We start from the raw sequence: 26,538 nt of genomic DNA, 5'->3' as shown, positions 1-26,538 counted from the left end.
TTAATGCAGTGTGTTTGACATCCTCGGGCCTGCTCTACGGTGTGGCAGGCAGGGACACATCAGAGATTTATTGACATTTTATTAGCCTCCCAGCCTCCATGTTACACCTAATGGGCAGCTCACTGTCTGGCTGCTTTAATTTAGAGAGTGACTTTGCGGTTTGGAGATTTGCACGCCCCCTGTTTGGTGAGTAACGGGGTACGAATCTCACCGCTAACATCAATGTGCACAAAGGGCAGACTGTCACGCCCTGATCTGTTTCACCTGTTTTGTGATTGTCTCCACCCACCTTCAGGTGTCACCTGTTTTCCTAATTAGTCCCTAGGTACTTATTCCTGTGTTCCCTGTTTGTCTGTTGCCAGTTCGTCTTGTTTTGTCAAGTCAACCAGTGTGTTATTTCTGTGCTCCTGCCTTTTCCATTTCTTTGTTGTTGCTAGTCCTCCCGGTTTTGACCCTTGACTGCCTTGACTCTGAACCCGCCTGCCTGACCATACTGCCTGCCCTGACCTCGAGCCTGTCTGCCACCCTGTACCTCCTGGACTCTGACCTTGTTATGATCTTTTGCCTGTCCACGACCCTTCTCTTGCCTGCCCCTTGGATACTAATAAATATCAGAGACTCAAACCATCTGCCTCCCGTGTCTGCATCTGGGTCTCACCCTGTGCCCTTTTGCAGACAGCAAAAGCAGAAGACGACTATGCTGGCTCTCTGGAGTAAAGCAGGCTAATGCTAACAGATGAAGAGGATCATTCAACTTATAAAATCTCTGTTCATCATTTATGTACGAGTATCGGCTAATGTGTGATGTGATGTTCACTTGTAAAGAGGCTACATAAAGGGCATAATCCATTTGGACATTGTGCATGCCTGTGCATGGAAATGTACCCAGCGTTTTGTGAGACAGCTGTATGTGTGTGTTAGCCAGTTTTGCTAGGGAGTTTAGGGAGAGATAAAAAGGTGTGCTGCACTGGGAACGAGAAACACTGCATTCTTGAGAGGGACATAGAGATTCATCGCTATGGCAACTGGCTCTTGTCTCATCCGGGGCTCATTAAAACGATACTGCACAAAAACATAAATGCAACATGCAACAATTTCAAAGATTTTACTGAGTTACAGTTGATATAAGGAAATCAGTCAATTGAAATCAATTCATTAGGGCCTAATCTATGGATTTCACATGAATGGGCACAGCTGGGGAGCCAGGCCAGGCCAAGCCAATCAGAATTAGTTTCCCCCACAAAAGGGCTTTATTACAGACAGAAATACTCCTAATTGTCATCAGCTGTCCGGGTGGCTGGTGTCAGATGATCCGACAAGTGAAGAAGCCAGATGTGGAGGTCCTGAGCTGGTGTGGTTACACGCGGTCTGTTGTTGTGCGGCCGGTTGGACGTACTACCGAATTTTCTAAAACGACGTTGGAGGCGGCTTATGTTAGAGAAAGGAACCTTCAATTATTTGGCAACAGCTCTGGTGGACATTCCTGCAGTCAGCATGCCAATTGCACACTCCTTCCAAACTTGAGACATTTGAGGCATTATGTTGTGTGACAAAACTGCACATTTTAGAGTGGCCTTTTATTGTCCCCAGCACAAGGTGCACCTGTGTAATGATCATGTTTAATTAGCTTCTTGATATGCAACACCTGTCAGGTGGATGGATTATCTTGGCAAAGGATAAACGCTCACTAGCAGAGATGTAAAAAAAAATTGTGCACAAAATTGGAGAGTAAGAAGCTTTTTGTGTATATGGAACATTTCTGGAATCTTTTATTTCAGCAAATGACACATGGGACCACTTTACATGTTGCGTTTATACTTTGAGTATTTGGCTTGGAATGCAGTTTGGGTTACAATGTATTGAGCGACTGTAAAGAGGAAAGATAATCTTAGATCCAAATATACATTCAGACCGACATAAAAATGGTTATGGTTACAGCAGTCACATCAAGAGGCTTGGATCCAAGTGAGTTCTAAGCGTGATGAATCTGGTTTCCACATGTAAATATCTGTGAAATGTGGATTGCTAAACAGAATGGAAACAAAAATAACAAGTGGTCACGGTGAACATCAATTTCTATAAATCGTATATCCCATTTATATGGATTTGAGGTCTGATAGGGGTGTTTAAGGGAAATAGAGTTAGTGTACCCATACTTTCTTTGATATATGAATTTGCTCGGAAAGGATTGTCTATTCAGCACTCAAGGCTCACTTAGGAAGAAAAGGGGAGAACTAGATTTACTTGATCCAAAACCGATAGTGTCAGGTGAACTATATTTTCATTAGGTCAGTCATTAGGCATTCTGTTTCTAGAATGTTTGTCATAAACTCCTAGCTTTGGGCAGATGTCTTTAGAATACAGTAACCTCTGTGGAGTAATACAGTACTCCAGTAACTCCACAGTAACCTCTGTGGAGTAATGCTTTGAAGATAAAAACATATCAGTGTTACTTTCCATACAATGATCTCCAAACGCTTCGTTACAAAGGTTTTGATTTTCAGTGTAGGAATATTGTACGTCCTTTCGGTGATTTCAGAATTGACCAATTAGCTCAGAGGTTATTCAGAGTAGACTATACATCACTGTATACTATTTTCTAGAGTCCATTCAATATTTAAAGCTTCATCAGAAATGTTAACATTTTTACGTAAAATCAACAGAACATATGTACACAATATTTCATAATTTTACCTCTGGCTGCAGGAAAATGACCAACATATTACACATACTCAATTCTGTATTTGTATTTGTCCCTTGTCTTTCAAAAGCATGGACAAGATGTCAATGCAATAATCATTCACTCCTCTGTATCAGTGTAGCCTTTCAGAGTGGTTATTGGCTGCTGTGGAGTTCTGAGCTTATGTCGCTCCCAAGTTTCTGAGCTTATGTTCAAATATCTTGTGCAGCAACTTCCTCCTGCTGGCAACACTTTATCATGGCTCCCACCACTCAGAAAGTGAAGGCGTACACCACTCCCACGACCACAATGTTCCCAATGGTGGCGGTGATGGCAATCCAAAGCCAGATGGCGTCGCGGGACATGGGCTCCCTCTCCGGCTGGTCATGGGCTGCCATGGAGGCCGCGTGGACGCTGGCTGAGGAGTTGAAGAGGGAGTGGTCCGTGCTGTAGTCATCGTTGGGTGACGAGTCCATGAAGGCCCCCGCCATGACAGACTGAAAGAGAAAAGGAAGTCCATTAAACTCAAATTGGGCAAAATATCTGAACTTTGCACAGCGTCATTTTATGTATAAACCGAAACAGTCCTTCCCTATCAATATAGTCCAGTGGCTTATCTTCTTCTCCCTTGGGATATTCATTGAATATTCAGTTCATTTATCTCCTTTCCAATATTAAGTAAATAGTCTGAAAACATTTCTGCAATGGCTCTGATTCATTGTGAATGAGGAACCCTTATCTGGAAGGTGAAGCTATTCCAATAGGCCATTGGAGCACATATTTAGATTATAGCAATCATTTAAAACTTTTTCACTGAAATGTATCTACAATAAAGCTATTGGATTGCCAATGGAATGCCTTCCAGCGATAGTATAGAACCTACATATTCCTATACTTACGCATACACATTCAGAACATACATGCAGTATCTCAATACCTATCTACAGCAGGGAAGAGGATAGCAACTATGCTCAGAAAATAACACAGAATATATGAGCTGTGTTCAGGTAGCCAAACCCCACAAATATGACAGTGGGACAAGAAAAGTGTTCTCCTTCACACAGTTGTATCCTATACAACAGTCCGTAGTAGAGCATCAACCATAGCAGCAAATGACCAATCTGACACAAGGTCTGTTCTCATTAGAGTACAATGGTGAAAGACGTGTTCTAACGTGATGAGGCTGCTACCTGTATTTTTGAAACCCTTCTGTGGAGATTAGTCTGTCACATATAAAGTAAATATTCAATGGAGGTTAAGAGATAGAGTATACAAAATAGATTTTGTGAACATTGTCTCAAAGAAGGGATGGAGTCTGAGATCCTTTATGAGTACGCCAGGGCAGGGTAGCCTAGTGGTTAGAGCGTTGGACTATTAACCGAAAGGTTGCAAAATCGAATCCCCGAGGTAAAAATCTGTCGTCTACCCCTGAACAAGGCAGTTAACCCACTGTTCCTAGGCCGTCATTGAAAATAAGAATTTGTTCTTAACTGACTTGCCTAGTTAAATAAAGGTATAAATATGAGTACCTTATTTCCTTTGATTCCTATAGCGATGTGTTGTTTGTTCATAGCAAACTAATGAAAAACAGAGTTTGGGTATTGTGTAGTAGGGGTACAATAAAGGGACAGACAATGTCACATAGAGACCTGATCAAGGACAGGGCTGTGATGTGTCCCGTAGATGTGTCTGTTTCAGGTTTCCACCTGACTGCGCCATCTTTTCACACCTCACAGATCATGAAATGAGAGGAATTAAGAGACAATTCACTTACATGTCAAACTTATAGACTTGTAGGGTAAACAATTCCTTCTATACATTGAAATGTAAAAAAGCTTGTCAAAGACACTTTCCCTCAAATAAAGAACTCATCTCATTGAAGAAATTATGCTTTCAAGCAGCTTCCCTTTTATCTTTGACCTGTATATAGAATCAGCCCAGCACATTCTGTTGTTCAGAGAAGATTTAAACCATTTAAAACAGGAGTGGGGAATGTGAACAAATGATCAAATTGTTCCTCAAACATGTTCATTTTTTCATTTAAAGCTGTTTACCAATGCAAAGCTGACTGTCGCTGACTTTGTCTGGTAATGGAATACACACTGTCCATTTGTGGACTGGACATCAATTCCAATGTGTCACTCAGAGTTCGACTGCTTGATTGCTATTCAATGCTGTCAATACTTTCATTTAATAAATACTTTACAAGGTAACTAAGACATAAGTGTTGTTTTTAATCACTGCTCCTTATTGCATCTGCTAAAAATCACTGTCATACACGTGCACACTGACAAACACTAAGGCGCACAACAACGCACTGCCCCAAACACCTTTCCTCAAAGGAACAAGTCAGTGTGCCTATGCAGACACACTGCTCTGTCCAAATGAGCGATGGCATTCCCACATGCTCATTTGTTCATGCATCGGATTACACACGTTTTTTTCTCCAACTAGCCATTAAAGTGCTATGTTCAGGGTAATAGAGGTGCCTGTCACCGCCATAACGGCTTTTTGAAATCGCTTTCTGGCTAGAACAAATGGATCTTGCATATTGGTTTCCCAGTGTAGACTGTGCTAAATCACAGCTGAGACAATAATTAAGAGATCAACAAGATAGCAAGGTCTGGAGCCTCGGTACTGCCCTGACTAGATGACCTGGATTTATTAACTAAATTCAGTTGATTTCTGCACTCATTTGCTCTTTGTCACTGTCACAATCCCTTTCTATGTAAATATCCAAGAGTACAGTTGGTCTTTTTAGTCAGTTCTTTCTTCCCCATCACAATATCTTGTGTTGCTCTGATGCTCGTCATATTTTGTTAGGATACCCGCTGATCCTCACATAATGAAAGTGAAAAGTGAAAGACATCACATTTTATGTTCATATACGACCACTTGTTGTAGTATACTTAAGCAATAAGGCCCGAGGGGTGTGGTATATGGCCAATATACCACGGATAAGGGTTATTAATCACGACGCAAAGTGGAGTGCCTGGATACAGCCCTTACCCATGGTATATTGGTCATATACCACAAACCCCTGAGGTGCCTTATTGCTATTATAAACTGGTTACCAACGTAATTAGAACAGTAAAAATACATTTTTGTCATACCCGTGGTAAAGGGTCTGATATACCACGGCTGTCAGTCAATCAGCATTCAGGGCTCGAACCACCCAGTTTATGAAGTACAGTATGATAGCACAAAGAACACTGTACATCTGTCTGTTTTTTAAAAACAAAACAAAGCATTTCAAAAGAGCTTCCATAGGAGTGAACATCAACAGAGTACAAACCATATCCTCATATGAGTCTCAGGATAGTTCCTGTAAATGAGTTGCTGTCTCCAACCCTACAGCCTGGACAGGAGCATATGTGTTAGAGAGCACTTTAGGATTCCCCTTTACAACGCAACTGTCAGAAGCAGTCAACGTCTTTATGTTTCTACAGTCAGTTCCTCAAATAAGCCTCCAGTCGGTTGTCAGTCATGGCACTCTCTGTTCATCAAATGATCTTCGGTCCTATAGCCAGAGGTTTCAGCATGAAGAAAAGGGATGTAACATTTTGTATTCTATTGCAAGTACAGACTAAATATCCCAAAGCTTGCTTAGCAGAACCACTGAATGAGCACTCACATGCCCACTTTGGACATAGAGCATAGTAATGACACTGAGCACTTCCATCAACTGTAAATTATTCACCTGTGAAGTGCACTTTCTCTTATTTCCCCTGGTATCCCAAAATAATCCATCTCTCGTACAAATGGACTACTGAGACAATGGGTAGCAACAGTGACATTATCCTCTCTTCTCCTAAACACACTGCCAATATCATACATTAACTACAGGCTACTGTGCACTCCTATGGTAATGTTCCAGGCCATTATCAAGCTTTTATTCATACAAACCAAGCAGGGAAACCATGTGTTTACAGAAAATGTCCCATGTGTTTACAGAAAATGTCCCATGTGTTTGCAGAAAATGTCCCATGTGTTTACAGAAAATGTCCCATGTGTTTACAGAAAATGTCCCATGTTGTAATGGCTGTCAAAGTCGTTCTCCTCCTCAGACGAGGAGGAGCATGGATCGGACCAAGATGCGGATTGGTAATTGTACATGTTTAATGTAAATAACAAGAAAACACTACAAAACAACAAACGTGACATACCTCAAAACAGTCCTGTGTGGTCCAAACACTGACACAGGAAACAAACACCCACAAAAGCCTACTGCCTATGGCTACCTTAAATATGGCTCCCAATCAGAGACAAATGAATGACAGCTGTCTCTGATTGAGACCCAATCTAGGCAGCCATAGACATAACTAGACAACCTAACAAACACTATCCCATACACATACAACACCCATAGACTAACCAAACACACACAACATACAATGCCCACCCCAACTCACGCCCTGACCAACTAAACATAATCAAAATAACATAAAAATAGGTCAGGAACGTGACACATGTGTTTACAGAAAATGTCCCATGTATTTACAGAAAATGTCCCATGTGTTTACAGAAAAAATAAGTAAGGCTATAATTACTGTAAAATAATGCTATTTTCAACAGGTTGAGAATACTATATGCTTCTGAAACGTCCACACAGCATCAGTCACGACTACCTCTCTCATAGCTGCCTCTTATTCTCTCACGAAACAAAAAGGACCCATCAATGAAAAGGCATACAAATGTCTACAACTTGAGAAACCAATATGATATACCTCTCTAACAAAACATAAAGTGAAACACTTCAATCTAGTAAAAAACAGGGTCATTGGATGGTTCATGGATGCACACGTATAGCAAGTTTGGCCCACGTATACTCATTTACTTTTTTACGGACTTGAATATGGAGTCCAATACCTATAAACCCCTGCTTCACATCACAATACAACTCTGAGCTTTACCACTATTTTCCCATATAGACATTGATATCCTGTATGCTATTACAGACTAGACATTTAAACCTGCTGTATCCTGACCTATGTACATTTATGGATACGAACTCATTCCATGTCTCTCAGTGAACTCTGTTACTACGGTAACATGTTCTATGCAAATCAAGCAAAGGACACTTTGTCATCTTCAGGTACAGTGACAAGGACTACACTATTTCGCATAGTTCACGACCTACCATTTCATTTGGAATATGTGTTGCAATTATTGGATTTCTGCCTCCACAATCCACAGACAAGGTATTTTCCTCAGGTCATATCCAGCCTACCTCAACGTAATGAGTATAGCATGGAAAGCAATGCTGGAACATGCAACCAATTTGACATTACAAAGTAATATCTGGCGAGTTACCATTTCTCAAGCCTGTCTGGTTGAGTGCCATCACACTCCTGACGATGGAGAATCTTTGGCAAAACAGAATCAGCCAGCTATTTTAGATTTTTTTCTCTTGTTCCAAATCACTCAGATCTGTAACAGTACTATGTGCCTGCCTGGGCCCAGCTCAGATCTGTAACAGTACTATGTGCCTGCCTGGGCCCAGCTCAGATCTGTAACAATACTATGTGCCTGCCTGGGCCCAGCTCAGATGTGTAACAGTACTATGTGCCTGCCTGGGCCCAGCTCAGATCTGTAACAGTACTATGTGCCTGCCTGGGCCCAGCTCAGATGTGTAACAGTACTATGTGCCTGCCTGGGCCCAGCTCAGATCTGTAACAGTACTATGTGCCTGCCTGGGCCCAGCTCAGATCTGTAACAGTACTATGTGCCTGCCTGGGCCCAGCTCTTCTTTTATTCTATCTTGGCTCTATAAGAATTACACAAGGCTGTACTAATCACTGGCCTATCATTGCTGCATGCCCCTTTTAATATTTTTGTTTACCATGATTCCCTCTGGTCTCTCTTTAGACCTCCTCGCCGTCTTTCTATCTGTCCCTGGATGAGAATGTCTTATGGGCATGAAGGAAAATAGAAAACGTGAACAGTTTTTTTGAAAAGTGTAGACAAGGAGGAAGAATAAAAACATATCATTATATGCCACAATATTATCACGATATGACATGCTATCACGATATCGCCGGTAAAGGTTAAATAAAATACAAAAATTGCCCGGTACCATTTTCATATTGAATTATTTTGAATTATTTTGAATTATCAATATTATTTTGGTGCCCACCACTACTAATTTCCCCTAAAAGTGTGTGTCTGGGCTCAGAGTGGGGTTAACCACATCCCTGTAACAGTGGTGGCCAACCAGCAAACTAAACAAGACGCCCATCATTCAACCACGACATGAAGGACATGGGACTTCATGCTGTGATTAGTCCACTCCTGCTGGCTCACTGCCTGGGTGAGTCTTCACTGTAGTATGCAGCCAGGTGATGCGTTAATCATATAGAGGGGCATGGGATCTCAGAGATAGCGTTAGCGCCCCTCTGGGGCTGGGCTTCATGTGATGTAACGCTATTCACTGGGCTACATTACAGGAAACAGGCTGCTTAGTGTGAGGACATTCACAGGTCATTTATCCATTTCTCCCCAGGCCACACAATGCCAGGAGGGAATAACAAAATGCCCTTACACACACCCACATGCATACACGCACACACGCAAACAGACACACACACACACACAAACAGGCCATTTATCCATTCATCCCCAGGCCACACAATGAAACAAGGGAGCAACAAAACGCCCACACACAACGGCACATGCACGTTTTTCTTTGAATAATAATCACATAAAGACTGTACATCAACAGTCTCGACAAGCTAATGAAAATGTGTTTGCTTCATTATGTACCTTACTGAGAAAATGTCTTCCAAAGAAATCTCTTGCTAGAAACTACAACATATGAGTTGTGTTTGGGAAGAAATAAACAATGTCATATCGGCGGCTGTGGCGGTCATGACATTTTGTCAGCAGGTGATTGTCAAGTAAATAACTGCTGGTTTCACTGTAATTGACCGTTAATTAACATCTTCTGGCTTCCACCCATAGTCCACAAGACACTGATGCAGACCTTTGGAACATCTACATTTTAAAAGTCTAATAAATCCATGTAATGTAGCCTACACCATCACAAGATATCCATTATTTATATTAGACAGGTCTAAAGAAACATGATATGAAGAAAATGTAGTCTATTTCAGAAGAACAGAATGGCATACTCTGAGTTGTCCTTATGTTAGGCCCTGATCAGGCTATGCCATATGGCTGTGGGCTACACTAGTTCATTTTGCTGACAATATTTGCTTAAAATTCTGTGACAATATTTTACATTATTTTATAGTACGAAGAATACAATTGAACATAGTTCAATAAAATAGAAAGGATATTTTCTCCAAAAGATTTGAGGGAGTGTGCACATGTGTCTATTCTGTGTTGAGTGGTTAACAAAGAAACAGGTCCTCCTATATGCTTAATTTAGAGTTATTTATGTAACTTTAGTTGTGATACAAATGGTGGGCTATATGTTTTAATTTTTTATACATTCTAAGGCTGCATGATGTGACTCTAATGTAATGATATGCATTGTTTCAGTCTCTCATTCACAATTGGACAAGCACTTACATTTACATTACATTTAAGTCATTTAGCAGACGCTCTTATCCAGAGCGACTTACAAATTGGAAAGTTCATACATATTCATCCTGGTCCCCCCGTGGGGAATGAACCCACAACCCTGGCGTTGCAAGCGCCATGCTCACTTAACAATGACTCGAATTTCGCGGTGGCATCCCTTTTGTGTGGCCATAATGCCCCCTAAAAAACTATATGCCTTTTGCGGCAAGTGGCTGTTGTGCCCTTGGGCTGAATATAATAATTATATTTCCCTTCTCCCGGCTGCATGCTCCAAAGCACCTCTCATTCTCCAGGCTCTCTCAGATGTTCTCAATTCTTATTAGACAATGCCTGTAAAGGGATCTGGTCCTTCTCACGGCATCTCAGGCTTTCTCACAGGCTACAAGTGAAGACAGACACAACAGGGACGCAACTGCCTGCGTCCTTATCGAATTCCGAGGCGCATATTGAAGATGTTGGAATAACTATCCACATTTGAGTAGGCCTAACAAACAGCACAATCACTAGCCTATGTCAATCTACTATACCCCAGAGTACAAAAGTTCACCCATTTTATTGGTCAACTTGTCCTTCTGTCTGAAAAAAAAATATTCCAAACATAGTCTGGAATAGTTGATGTTCCAAAATGCAATCAATTAGCGGGAAAACACAATTCTCAAAAGTGACCGCAAATGCGATTATGCATGTCATGCTCATTATAAAGGCGCATTTTTATGTTGAAATTTCTCTTCCCCAAACTTGAAACTCACACGCCTCCTATGTATGCCAGTTAGGCTCAACACTTGTTGTAAAGTGGATTAATGTGCTTCATTTTAAGAAGTTATTTGGCCACTTTAGTTGTGATACAAACCTCAAAACATATAGGCCTATGGGCTAGGCTACAGGTGTCACGCCCTGACCATAGAGAGCTTTTATTCTCTATGTTGGTTAGGTCGGGGTGTGATTAAGGGTGGGTTATCTTGGTGAATTCTATTTCTATGTTGGCCTAGTATGGTTCCCAATCAGAGGCAGCTGTTTATTGTTGTCTCTGATTGGGGATCATATTTAGGTAGCCATTTCCCCATTGTGCTTTGTGGGATCTTGTCTATGTATAGTTGCCTGTTAGCATTATTCTAGCTTCACGTTTTGTTTGTTCGTTTTGTTGTTTTGTTCTTTGAAGTTTTTCTATTCCAAAATAAAGGATGGAAACATACCACGCTGTTTTCTCACTCAATTGCACAACCTATAGAAATGTTGCACAACAGGAGCTTGTGGGCTCTCATGAAGTGTTTGATTAGATGTTTGATTCCATTTGCATTCATGTCAGAGTGATTAGAGGGACAATAGAGTGCTGAGTACCAGTCAGTTAGCAAGTTTGGTAGGCCACTAATGACCATCAGCAGCATCAGAGCTTGGAGGAGCCTAGTTACTGTGACTAAACGGCCACTGGAATTTGACTGCGGTCATGACTTGTGAACGCCGGTGTGGCGGTAATATGGTCACCGTAACAGCCCTAGTCATACGGAGTAGTCATGGAGTGTAGACAGCCTCTAGACAACAATAGTCACAATAAGTTACCTATTCACTAGTCTCAATAGCTAAACTAATTGGGTTCTGTGGGGAGCAACACCTAAAATTGGGTCCCGAGGGGAGCAACACCGAGAGAGAGAGAGAGAGAGAGAGAGAGAGAGAGAGAGAGAGAGAGAGAGAGAGAGAGAGAGAGAGAGACTCTTTTGGACTGACATTAGATTACACACTTTTCCAACGAGCGATAGCTTCCAATTTCCCTGAGAAGGGAGTGTTTTCAGTAAAGTGGCACTGAAGGAATTTGATAGCAGCCATAGCCCCTGTGGGAAAAAGCATATATGCCAGGACTTTCTGTAACAAACTGTGTATGTATTAATAGAGAGATACGTAGGGAGAAAAGATTTAACTGATTGTTATTCCTCAGATGTGGCGCATACCCAGCACAGTTCACGTTTGAGTAGTTTTCTGCTTTGCATTTGAAATGTCATTGAATCATGACACCACAGACCTCAAGTTCAACTAGAACAACTATAGTCAACACATTACACACAGGAGTGAACGAGAACTGAATGTGGCCACCTTTTTGAATCCTCTTAGGGTGCGATTTGGGACACAACCCATCTCCTATACAGTGAACTACTTTTGACCAGAGCCCTATGGGCCATGGTCAAAAGTAGTGCACTATATAGGGTGCCATTTGGGATGGGCCCCTTCTCTGGGTTGGTACTGCTGCTACAATAGCAATTCACAGCGTTCCACAGTGCAGAGGGCTATAGGGGTGATACAGAGGACTCTCCTTACAGTACTCCTTGGCCCCCTTTTATCATACTGTTCATGATGAGTCACTGGGCAGATAGATGCCCTCCAGTAAGTCTGAGTTGAACTCTATGACCAGTGTATAGACCAGGAGCAGGACTACTGTATGGGGCAATGGGTTTGTTCTCTACACCCTGAACTATGTTTGTTTGAGGCACTGGAAGTAACCCCTGCTGTGGTGATGATGAGTTACACAGGATGTGGAATCACTGTCCCCAGACCAGTTGCATCACAGCATGGATTCTACTGTAGTATACCAGGGTAGAATGGGGACCTCTGACTCCGGCAAGACACCAGGTCAGACACAGCCTTTACGATGCAATATATAACCTTAGAAGGGCACAATTGAATGGTTCAGTAGTTACAACACAATAAAAAAAATGAAGAATATCGTCTTTAAACAAAGATGAACTTTTCTTCCACTTCATTAGGTCCGAATGTAAAAAACGCAATGTCTCAGTGAATACATTAAATATGATGAATTATAATGTGAATCAATTTAGTCAATCAATAATGATTTTTCCCATTCAATAATAACTACAGACTACAAAAAAAACACGTTGACAAATCGTCACCTCTGGGGAACATTGGACCAGCAACATTTCATTTAGATGTACATACTAACTCATCAGGTCGAAAAAAGATAACAGAATACTGTATATGGATTATAAACGCAGTAAATCACTGCACTCATCAAATATCGCAGATCCTTTGAAGAAAATGTACATCCCCGACCCAACATCCATATCATTAAGTTCCCTTTGTGCGCTCCCTGGAGAATTCATGACTCGTGAAAATTTATCAGTGCCCATTAATAACTCAAAATATGGTTGTTAGGATGGTTTTGCAATGGTTGTTGAATTTTTTGTATTATCAGTTCATTTATTTTATGTACATTTGGTAATGTTAATGGGGGTAAAATAGAACTACTGCCTGATGCACTTCTGTGCAATTAAGGTAGAGAGCCATTTCCTTCTGCTTTGTAAGGCTAAATATTGTAAGTCATGGACATGCTTGTTCATTCACAGCGCATTGCTATTAACAGGGAATAGAAGATTGACGGATGACTAAACAAGATGTTCTAATGTATGACCACAGTCCTATTGATTAACTTGACCATGCCTGGAATAGGGGCCAAAATATATTTTAAGAAATGTTTAAGTCGATTAAGTTTGGAAATAGGGCACCCTGCTTTGGATGCTTCCTTGTGAAGGCAGCTTGGAGAGAAAGGCCCCCTCTGGTTACAGGTAATGGCTCACTAACTCTATGGCATCCCACACTTCCATTTTCATTAGCACTCCAATTTCCTTTCTCTACAGGGTAAACAACCTACAAGCGTTATGGGTGTACATCCTCATTTATTTACACGCGGAGGCATCGTGAGACCTGGATATCAGCATAATCACCCTCTCTACAGAATACACTGGAAAACCATTGAAACATGTGACGCGTTTATAACATAAACATCAGTGTTAAAAACGTAAACGTCAGGCATTTAGGTTTGCCAATAGACTGGCTAGCTAACAACGTCACAAAAATGATGTGCGCGCTTCCATGGGGCAGACGTCATTGTGTTGTTGTGATTCTGGATGGCCAGATTGCTAGCAAAAATGACAAGAAACTGCCATGTGGGCAATGGTAAGTGGCTCGTTTCAGCTTGTTTCATCTTGTTCTTGATACCATGTCTTGTTTTGAGGTGTTATTGATTCCAAGTCAATGCTAATATGGGAATAATTTGCAAGCTAGCTAGCCAACAACTGTAACGATGTATTTGAGAGACAACAAGTGCTCATTGTGTCAATTTTATTCATGTTTTCAATTAGCATTTGAGACTAAATATAACATCTATAAGTGTTCTAATCTTAAACACAGGCGTTTAGAATGCAAGATTAAACATGATAGTCCGCTTTTCCAGTAAGTTTCTAACCAGAACAACTATATCTCCTAAGTGTTCAGATTTTAAACACTAGTGTTTACTTTCCCATCGTCCTGTTTAGAGTATATTTAGTCATTCGAAATGTATGACTTGCCATGCCTTTTACTCAGATCAGTGTTAGGACTGCCATCAGACTGTTAAACAGCCATCACTAACACAGAGAGGTTGCTGCCTACAGTACATACAGACATGAAATCATTGTCCACTTTAATACATGGATCACTAGTCACTTTAATAATGCCACTTTAACAATGTTTACATATCTTGCATTACTCATCTCGTATGTATGTACTGTATTTTATACCATCTATTACATCTTGGCTATGCTGCTCTGTCATTGCTCATCCATATATTTAAATGTATATATTCTTATTCCATTCCACTCATTCTGATTGCAGGTGTGATAAAACATATTCAAATTCTTGGATATCCTTCCTCTGGCTGGATTGCAATAAGATTTTCAGACCACAATATCGAGGATAGCTAGGCCATAACTAAAGGCCTTATGAAAAGTATGTCTTTGTAACGGGTTTACTTTTAATTGAAACACATTCACTTGGACAGTCACTTGGTGAAGGCTTCAGGAATAGAAGTTATTGAACTCAACAACCATGTCTCTGTCACTAACAAATAGGGATGTTAGGTTTGATACCGGAGCTCTGAGGCATGCATCAAAATTGCTAAGCAGTTTACTTCAAAGCAGTGTAACGATGCCTGTACCACTTTATCAGAAGCACATGATCAATGACGTCCGAAGCTTCATTTATCAAACAACCACCTGATTGGTTTGGTATTGGTTCCGGTAGAAGACAAAAAGGCTACTCTGCACACAATACACCGTGTGGGACGTCATCTATAATCATTTGGATGCTCTACATTCTTTTGACCAGCAGGTGCTACTAGTGTACACTGTGTTGATCAAAGCCTTAAGTAATAAACCTATTTTCGACACAATTGGCTGGAAAGAGTTCAATGCTTTAGGAAGCTTCATTTCCACATCACTACTAACAAACACAGTAATGGGTGGGTATCTCTCACATTCACTCAAAAGGCATTTATGGAAATATGGCTTTACATCCTACAGTGTTGAAATAACACCCCCAGCGTTTAGTGTTTGAAACCTAAAAGCCTTATGTTGAATAAACATGTTCATATGTTTAAAAAGTATAACAGCAAATAAACATGTTCTTGTGTTTACAATCAAAACACTGTGACGAGTTTTCATTGATATTCTAAATGCCTTGACGCATTTAAAAAGTGCTACAGAAAAGTGTTTAGTTATGTGTCTTAAACACTTGGTTTAACAGTGTATGCTGATCTCTTTTTGCCATAGCTCCAGTCACTCTGATTCAGATCATTATGGCTTGATCAGATATTCTTTCATGCACTGTTTCAGCAGTCTATTGAGAAGAAACAGTCATAATCCAAGAAAGATCTCACAAATGCTTCATCTTTTCTGTGCTTCTTGTACACACACAGGGCGCTTGTGCCCCACCCGGAATAGCTGTTGCCGTCCCGCAATATTTCACCCCTTGTCTGTAAATTCACCCATTCAGAGAGAGCCAGCTAGCTCGAGCATGGCACATTACTAGTGGAGAGCTGGGAGCCAGAAGCCATCATTCTCGCCCCGCTAATTACAGTACATGCACTCTGACACACCCCTGGGCTAAGCTGAGGAAAATTGTATTGCCGCCTGTAGCTTAGACCCAAAGACAAGCACTTGGTTGGTGTGATAAGGAGGATGGTGTCAAGGTCTAAAAGCAATTTTATCTGGTGACCAGTCGAGTGGGCCAAGAAGTGACAGACCACTTCCTGATCCTACTGTACACACACCCATATAGCTAGTGGTGTAAAGTACTTAAGTAAAAATACTTTCAAGTACTACTTAAGTAGTTTTTTGGAGTATCTGTACTTTACTATATATATTTATGACAACTTTTACTTTTACTTCACTACATTCCTACATTTTTTAAAACGTTTTACTCCATACATTTTCCCTGACAACAAAAAGTACTTGTGTGAAATTTAGCCTCTGGCCTGGCGGACTCACTAAACATAAGAGTGTGCCCCTGGCTATACATACATTTTAAAAACAAGAAAATAGTGCCGTCTGCTTTGCTTAATATAAGGAATTTTAAATGATTTATACTTTTACTTTCATACTTAAGTATATTTTAAAACCAAATACTTTTAGACTTTTACTCAAGTAGTATTTTACTGGCTGACTTTCACTTTTACTTGAGTAACTTTCTATTAAGGTATCTATACTTTTACTCAAGTATGAAAATTGGGCACTTTTTCCACCACTGCATATAGCATGTGTAGATCCAGCAGAGGCAGCACTTACAGTATGTCTACTATAACCATCACTAGCTGGTTGGCTGGCTGGCTGATCAGCTATGTATCCATGGGTTCTGCAGCCACAGCCATCTTAACTATCAGTTCCTTTCAGATAGGGTTTTGTTTCAGTACCCGTTGTAGCCTAGCCACCCTCTACAAATCTATGGAAGCCACTCACAAGCATCTCACTTACTGACAGCTGATGTGTGCTGTAAATTAACTTAGTAACAGACAACATTAATGATCAAAACCAAGGATGTATAGAATAGTATGAGAGAATGAAATAGAAAAAAGGAATGTAGTAGATTGATGCTAAAATCAGTGTATGTGACATATAACACACACAGCATGAGTCTTGCACAAGCAGTATAACTATTCCTCTTTAGTTGAGAGTATAAAATAAAAATGTCATAAGCAGTGGCCAAACAGAAAGGAGAAATTCAATAAGAGTTGAAAGAAGCATCGGTATCAGTGGCAAGAGATAAACGGAATGGCTTAAGTAGGAATAATGGGAAATCTTGATTGCAATCATGAACATTATATGATTATTTTTTTTGCAAACTTCAAGCATCCTTCATCATTTGTCAAAACGTAAAAGGAATATAGCCCACGGTTAATTTGCATCAAGGGCACAAAATGAAGGATATGATTAAGAGTAAAGTCACTTGGCAAAACATTAGGACTCATTACATGGTGGCTCCTATTTGAGATTAAGGCTAGCAGAGAGAGAGAGAAAAATGTGTAAAGAAAGCACAGTAAATGTTAAGACTGTTTATACCACCGACAGCGTAATGAGTTTAGGTGCGACCCAGATGATTGCTCCCTCTCTCTCTGGTTTCCAATGGACAGGTAAGACTCTAAAAAATGCTGGTTTAAAAACAACCCAATTTGGTTAAATATTGGACAGAACACATGTTGGGTTATTTTGACCCAGCCAGTTGGGTCCCAAACAACTAATTTTTTCTATAAGTTGGGTTGTTGATGCTGGGTTACTGAGCTATGATCCACCCAGTCAGAGCAGAATACTGGAGGCGTGGCTTAGTAGGGGCGTGACTTTCAGATAGTTATTTTGGCTACCTTTGAGAGTAAATGTCATTCCAGTTAATCTGTTCTGTTGTATTGTCAGTACATGTTGAGCACAGACAGGTTTGTATCTTTAATAAGGCTTACACAAGATTATGAGTTCCTATGCATATCACAATGTTGGTATAGTTACCACTTTGTTATAATATTTAAATCTGTAAAAAAAAAAAAAAATGTCACATTAAAATGTGTAATGTGATCAAATATTGAAGGAAAATAAACATTTGCAGTGTACAAACTTGATGACGAATATGAAATACATTTATTCTCACAGGTGGCCAAAAATAACTATCTGAAAGCCATGCCCCAAATAGGCCACGCCTTTGGATTACCCAAACATGGCTTTATTTGACGGTTAGTCAATTGGGTTATTATTCACTTTCATGCTGGGTTGATCCAGCAGATGGGTATTTTTTAACACTCTTTAGTCAATTTCAGCAGCCACATGAACATCGAACTAGCATAATATAAACATCCCCATAAAAATGTGTCTGTTTAAGCTAAAGACATCATATATATATATATATACTGTATATATTAAGAAATATATTTTTTGCATTGGCTGCAAATCAATCCACTGCATCCGTCAATATCAGCCTTCTGCATCTGCAGTTAAAGGTGGCAGAGCTACAGCGGTGTTTGTCAGACCATGAGTCATCCCGAAAATCGGTCTTCTCATGAATCAAATCAAATCAAAATCAAATCAAATGTATTTATATAGCCCTTCGTACATCAGCTGATATCTCAAAGTGCTGTACAGAAACCCAGCCTAAAACCCCTAACAGCAAGCAGGTGTATAAGCACGTCTGTAGCATCTGAACGGTGGCCTACAAACTATTATGACTCCTCGATTGTGACCCCTGTTTTGTTCTAGGATGCCCCTAAGCCTCACTACCAGTAAAAAAAGTGTCCTGATCTTTCTTATATCTCTCAGATATAGGACAGACACTTTAAAAACAAAATTCCTTTAGTTTTGTTTTTCCATGTATGATGCTGTTATTCAATATGTTTATGGGCTAATAGCTAATATGGGCTAATAGCAGTAAGGCCAAATTCAATGTTTCATCAAATATTTGTTTTTATACCTAAAGGGATCCTGAAATTCCAAATCAAATATCTAAATGATCCTTCATATGACCATCTTAAAACAATTCCACATGTTAGCTTAGTAGACCCCCCCCCACAGACTTAAACTATAGAGGTTATTTTCAGGAGGAATGGCCTATTGGGGACATGGCTTTAAGATAAGTATTTTTGGCCACCTGTGGGAGTAAATGTCGTTCCTGTTCATCATGTAATGTTTGTACACTGCACATTTAAAAGTCCCTTCAATAATTTTGCACATTACATATTTTAAATATACAATTAATAACATTATTTAAATATCATAACAAATTGGTAACTATCCCAACACTGTGATATGCATAGGCACTTGAGGAACTCAACTTGTGTAAGCCTCATTAAGCTACAAAAGTGTCGGTGCTCACCCTTAATGCGTTTGACAATACTACAAAACAGATCAACCTTAATGACATTTACTCTCACCGGGGACCAAAAATAACGACCCGAAAGCCACGCGACTACTAAGCCACGCTTCCAGTGTTCTGATCTGACACGGTGGATCATAGCTCAATAACCCAACTAAATGACACAACTGGCTGGGTCAAAAATAACCCAACGTGTGTTCTGTCCGCTATTTAACCAGCGATGTGTTGTTTTTAACCCAGCATATTTTTGTGTATGAAGGCATAATGAGACAGAAGAGAGAAATGTAATAATAAGAATGTAATAAGAATGTGAGTAATGTAATAAGAATAGGAGTAATGTAATAAGAGTAGGACGTGAGAAACTGAGGCAGTTAGTGCTTATTCTTAAGCCTGCATAGTTACCAAGTTCTGTCATAGCAGACCCATGTTGGACCAATATGGCAAAGGAGCATCTCAGAGGGCTCTCCAGCATTAATATGAAAGTGACTAGCTCCTGCCTTTCAGCCACGGCATCGAGGGCGAGATTACACTGAGCAGAGCAGAGAGCGTCGTGGAGAAGTCAGGCAGAGAAACTTGGCGCCCAGGTCAGAGACTAATGGAGAGCTCTCTCAACGTGGCAGGCAGAGCTGTGTCACCCTCTCTATCTTACCGATGCCGTACTCCCAACAGCCATCACTTCCTCGCACCGTCGCACAGCTGTCTAGAGCTGTGGAGGAAAACCACCAAAATATTTCCTAACACATGACCTCCCAGACCTAGACTCTGAACACCCACAGCAACAGAGAAAGCCTTGATTAATACTGTTTTGTAGTTGACAGATGATTGAGGATGTGTCATTGATAAGTACTGTATGGATGGATGTTGAGTGGAATGAGTGGTGACATGAAGATATATGATGGCGTCCTAGCTCATGGTTATACTCTTATGATTCGGTAATATCAGTCTTTATTTTGTATTTCCCTACAGTAACCTGAAAGATCTGTATGTTGATTGCATAATGTGTTGACCAACACATTCAATCTGGGCTTTGTGAGATACTATAGTCAGCTTTATTGAGGATTTAAAAACGTTCATCCCTGTCAGAAAGTCTCTAAATACAAGAGAATTCAGCTGATACCTCTCTACATTCCAAGTTATCAGGCACCTGGCTAACACCACACACTGTAAGATGTTTGGTTTCAACAAATTATTATTAACTGGTTCCACTGGGTTCTTTTTTTGGCCCAAGTGTTACCTGAACTAAAAACAAATAGTTGGCGCAAACTTAGCTCCAACTTTAAAAAACAGGCAGAAATTCAGTCAACTTAAAACGATGTGTTTGCTAAAATTGACTCAAAAATGTGACTTACCTAAAAAAGCCTTTGGAGGAACTATTGTTTTAACATACAATGTTTTCATATTTGACATGTAGACAGTAATTAATATTCCACGTCCTCACCTGGGATTTGAACTCACAACCTCTTCCAATCTTCTTGCTACCACAACCATGTTTGTGTCAATTACTTATTTCACCTGCATTGCTACACTTTGCACTTCAAAGTAAATCTCAGCTCTTTTAAAGGTACACTCAAGCAAAACTATTGTATTAATCATAGTGATTAAGGAGTAACATTAAAACAGATTAATATGCCGCACCAACAGTAGACAACTACACAGAAAAACCTACAATTGCTGAAATAAGTCAATAATATCAATGGTGAGAGAATAGTTATATAAACTGACACTTGACACAGATATTGCGGCATAGCCGGAAGATTGGAATGCCAAGAACCAAGAGGCTGTGAGTTCAAATCCCAGGTGAGGACATGTTGAATAATAACAACTGTATAAATGAACATGCAAAATGTAAACATGTATGTCTAATATACATTTCCAGTCAAATATTTCAACACACCTACTCATTCAAGGGTTTTTCATTATTTTCTACATTGTAGAATAATAGTGAAGACATCAACACTATTAAATAACACATATGGAATCATGTAGTAGGCAAAAAAGTGTTAAAGAAATCATTTTTTTTTTTATATTTGAGATTCTTCGAAGTAGCCACCCTTTGCCTTGATGACAGCTTTGCACTCTCTTGGCAAAAATATATTTTGATTTGTTTAACACTTTTTTGGTTACTACATGATTCCATAAGTGTTATTTCATTGTGTTTATGTCTTCATTATGATTCTACAATGTAGAAAATAGTAAACATATAGAAAAACCCTTGAATGAGTAGGTGTGTCCAAAGTTTTGACTGGTACTGTATGTAAGTTAAACATAGTGTATGTTAAAAGCACTCTGTGTGTCTGTAACCAGTTGCACAGCCTTTTTTAGTTAAGATGCCCAAATAATAAATTGTAGTTTAATGATCATATGAGACAACTTGAGGAAGCACATAATTTTGAATTGACAAAATGTTTGCCTACGTTTTCTTAAATTTAAGCTAAGTTTGGGACAACTATTTTTGGGGGGTTCCCCTTGCCCACCCTAATGACGCTCATGTTTTCTAAAAAGAAATGTTCATGCATGTGCAGCCCTGAGGACATGGCACTCATAAATCAGAGAAATGTAAATAGGCTAGCAATGAACATCATGGTGAATCATAAACATTGTCCATGGTCCGGTGTGTTATTGTCATGTTTCATTTATTAGAGTCGTTATGAGGAGTTACAAGTTCAAGATAATTACATTTCGCATTGCAAATCACATATTTGCACTATGGCATGGTAACCTGCCATATAATACCTAGAATAGCCTATCTTAATAGATATTGATCAACTCCAAGTCTATTATAATTGCGTATATCTCATCTGGGCTGATTACATTTGATTACTTTAGTTATCCTGTTGATTACGAAGTTGTCTGGCATCTCAGTCAGATATAAGAACTGCATTGATGATCAGAGGAACATCAGCGTGGACAAAACAATATAAAATGGATGAAAACATGTATGCATATGTGTTATGTTTTTTACATGATTACTATTTTAATTACATTACATTTAATAACTTTAGCCTAATCTAATTCGTGCTAAAATCGTATCATTCCCGAAAGCTTATCGACCAAATGTTATATTTGGGAAAAAATCAACTAGTTGTATTACAGTCGGTTTAAAAAACGATATTGATCTCAAGATTTAGGGTGGGATGCGTGTTTACACCTGTTTATCCGCGAAAGGTTATTTTAGCTTGTTGGTGACAAAATCAAGTTCATCCGGAGAGAGAGAAACTTCGTGCGTATGTCGGTAGGAAATAAATAACCCATACAGACGCCATATAGAATGGGTTTACTCCTTACTACCTTCTGCACATTAGTAAGCTTTTGACAACGCATTTGGCCTATTCGTTCTAATAATTATTAGCCGATAATTGCATGGAAACCACACATAACTTCTCTTGATTACCAATACCAATAATGTCACAGACTCTTACCTGCGCAGCCATAAATGAGAGATCCATTGTGTTACGCGTGTGAGAACAGTACACCGTTGACTATCTTGAAATAGTGTCGAGTCGCCCTAGTATTCTCCAAAATGTAATTAGAACGTTTTTCCCATCTACATTCTCAGATCCGGCCAACGTTAACAGCGTATGCAAGTGGCGTAGCCGAGGAGGCGACTATTGTATTGGAACATACGACAACCTTACAGAGAGGGAAAGAGCGCAACAGCCGTGTGTTTCTGTGTGTGCGTGTGTGAGAGGGAGAGAGAAGTCAGAATCATGTCGCACCTTTGGTCCTCTTTTTAATAGCCTACAGTGATATTAACACAAACTGCCAATCATGCAGTGTTTTCGAGAGTAGTTATGACAGTCTAATTGAGTTGTCTCGCCTACTCTTAGCAGATTTATCTGTGCATTTTGAAATACAACAAGAGCTTGTGCTTCAGAAACCATGTCCGCTTGCAATATTTAAAGAGCGCCGAATTTCATGAAGCAATTAATCATGCACTGTCTGAGTACCTATGTAAAATGCACAGGAGGCTGTATGATAAATTATTGTCTGAGTTTAAAGTACTGTATCTGTGGTCTATTTTCAGGATCCCCACTCTTTCTTTTGCCACTTTGGATGACATCCTTCATCTTATTCTAAATGATGCTTTGCCCCCTGACCTGGACTCAAACCCGGGTCCAGCGACTGTCAAGCCAACACCTTAACTGTTACTGCAACAGGTCTGAACCTCTTACTGAGGTTGCTAGGTGTTAGTTAAGGTCACTACATTGCCTCCTTCCCCTGGGAGAGCGTGTCCCCACGCTTCTCTGTACCAAGACTCTCACGTGTACACGCCTCTTTGATGGCCTCACAGACGCCATCCCACTTTTGACACCAATGTAGTGAATTCAGGGGGTAGCCCCGACCGGAACTCTGCGACTGTCAAGCCAACACCATAACCGTTATGCCAAGAGGTCCGAACGTAGGTGTTGGGTTAAAGTCGTTACCATACTTTATCGTGTAAGAGCATGTGGCCTGTGAATAACTCAAAGCTCATTGTGAGTATAGAAAAAGGAAATGCAATGTCTTAAAGGGATGGAAGTTTATGATAGCAAAGCGATGAGAGGCGCCAACATAAAGTTCATAAAACGTTTTGCCTAAAACAGGTAATGAACTCCGTAGTGTAGTGTAATAGCCTACATTTTATGTGTCTGCCAAATAACTCTCAGTCAGGGAAATCACCCAAATGAGAGCTGTAACAGTGTGTTCACAGTTTTATGTCTAGCCATTTGAACAAAGTACTGTACCTTCCATCTTGGCCATTACATCGTAAATGTCCACTTGCCTACTCCACCTCTTCTTAAAATGTTATGGAATATGAATAACAGTACAGCTCTTCCAGCTGATTTCCTATTCCAATGCAAACTATTCATATTGTGTAATGATATTCTACTGATAAATTATAACAATGCATCCACTCGCGGACCCATGGGAAATTGGGCCATGGGATTTGTTAATTCCGGTGCGTTAACGTACCAGAACAATTGCACTGACACACAATCTTTTAAACTCATCAATATTTCATCAGAGTTCCAAAGCATCTGGCACACCTGAGGTCAAGGCGATTTACTCTTGAGGATCAAAACTTGCTACAGAACCTTTTAAAGCATTCCAACTATGTCCTGCAGTCAGATACCTAATGTATTGTGCAGTTTAAGTCTGGACAGGAGGCTTTATAGATACAGTAGATAAATTGCTGCCTCCGTCGAGTGCCACTCCCTTGAGCTATTGTACAAGCTTATACACTAGATACTGCCAAGACTGCAAGTACCACTCACACTTTGTCTGATCTGTTATTACAGTAGATTCATTTCACATTTTTTTTGTCATACAATTTTTTTTGCTATCTAGAGCCTAAAAGTGTTTTTCGAATGTCCCCATAGCAGAACTCTTTGAAGAATACTTTTTGGTTCCAGGCAGAAAAACGTGTGTGTGTGTGTGTGTGTGTGTGTGTGTGTGTGTGTGTGTGTGTGTGTGTGTGTGTGTGTGTGTGTGTGTGTGCGAGAGAGAAGTCAGACATGAGTTCCATGTAGAACTCTTTACAGAGGGTTCTATGGAATCTGAAAGAGTTCTACCTGGAACCAAAAAGGGTTCTCCTATGGGGACAGCCGAAGAACCTTTTTGAAACAGCAACTGTTCCCAGTAAACATATTTAATCTTTGGGGGCATGAATTTGCTGGTCATTAGACTGTGGCAGCTGTGTGGGAGGGAGTCTATGAATACCATCATTAGCCAAGAGTAGGAGACGGAGCTCAATAGATTAGCATCTATTAGATTTTACATGTAGAATCCGGCTTGTCGTTGAAACTGGAACACGACAGAGTAATACAATATCAGATTGGGCGGAAATGTAAAGGAAGTGTTGCGATGTTAATGAATATATGCTTGCTGTAGTAAAGGTTTCTATTGGAATGAGTTGGTTGTTTTGGTTGATAGATTCTTAAAGTTTCCAGAAAGAGGGAAGAGGACAGCAATGCCCAAGAAGGACTGCAATTATGATCGTTTTTCATCCCGACTGTAGTCTTTGTCTGCTGTGTTTCTTTTTGTAGCTCAAATTGATGACCCCCTACACCTTCTGTCCAGTAACACCCGTTCAGTAACTGAAAGGCCACTGTATACAGAATGTTTAAGATATTAACTTACAGTACAATACAGAAAAGCTGCATTCCGCTTTTTATGACAGCAGTACATGCAACCTTATTGCTTCTCACATGGCCACAAGCAGTTATGACTTACTCTTCTCCTTTACAAGTCATTGTGTCCATGATTCTGGGTGAAACGCTATACAGCCACTTCGAAGCGCCCCATACCAGCTCTAACTTTCCCCGTAAACCCGGTAATGCATACCCACTGTATTACACGGTCTACTAAGCTCTCAGCAACAAGATACTGCCTCTGGGCATCCAAAGCGGGCAATCGGCAAAGTTATAATTACGATACTAGAGACCCATGCTCCCTAGCAACTTCCCTTAACGTTTTTTTTTTGTAATACAAGAGATCCCAGTTGTCTATTTAAATCCCGGGATCACCGGGGTGTAGTTGGTGTAGTCATTGCAGTTTCAGAGTTGTTTTAGCAGTAAAATGTTGTTTTGGTATTCAGAATGCATCAGATTAAGTTGGCCTCACACGCTGGGGAGCGACAGGTCGAGTCAGTGGAGCTGTTTGCTGAGTCTTGCTGAACAGTTGAAAATGGGATGAGTAGGCCTTGCCATTTCGAGGTCCCACATGTCCACTTCCACACTTGTGGCTCTAATTGTGCTGAAACGTGATTTTCTTTCAGCATCCCCTGTTTTTTTATTGGACTGGAGCCTCTCAGACCTCTTGTTTGAACATTATAAGGGTGTGTTATGGGGACCTCAGCTGTCAAATACGGGTTGATCGACTGACTTGTCCTCTTTTTAGACAGAGAAAGAGAGTACTGTATGTTTGGATGCTTGCCAGGGCAGGTTTATATACCACCACTCGATTCCTTTCTTTGGAACCAGATTACCATAGAATGGCGTTAGACTTACAGCTTGGGTTGTGAGTCATTGGTTTATTCCATTCAGGTTCAAATGGAAGCCCTTGGTAAACCTATATCATTTTAATGCCGCTGTCTCAAGCCTTGAGAATATAGTCTGATTCAAGTGAGGCCTCCATTATGTACAGCTACAAATGGTAGGCCTTAT

General features: G+C 40.2%; 1 protein-coding gene across 1 annotated transcript; it reads right to left on the bottom strand.

The window, feature by feature from the left end:
* Positions 1–1,089: 1,089 nt before the first annotated feature.
* Positions 1,090–23,083, bottom strand: LOC129817281 (uncharacterized protein C14orf132-like). Its single transcript, XM_055872374.1, has 3 exons — positions 22,813–23,083; positions 2,410–3,177; positions 1,090–2,368 (listed from the first exon to the last, which is right to left on the bottom strand). The coding sequence occupies exons 1-2, from the start codon at positions 22,837–22,839 to the stop codon at positions 2,953–2,955; spliced, it is 252 nt and encodes an 83-aa protein (XP_055728349.1). The 5' UTR covers positions 22,840–23,083; the 3' UTR covers positions 1,090–2,368; positions 2,410–2,952.
* Between the last annotated feature and the right edge of the window lie 3,455 nt (positions 23,084–26,538).

This window comes from Salvelinus fontinalis, chromosome 20, assembly GCF_029448725.1.
Source record: "Salvelinus fontinalis isolate EN_2023a chromosome 20, ASM2944872v1, whole genome shotgun sequence".
Classification (NCBI taxonomy): domain Eukaryota; kingdom Metazoa; phylum Chordata; class Actinopteri; order Salmoniformes; family Salmonidae; genus Salvelinus; species Salvelinus fontinalis.
The sequence above is the reverse complement of the archived record's forward strand: the minus strand, read 5'-3'. Positions and strand labels throughout refer to the sequence as shown.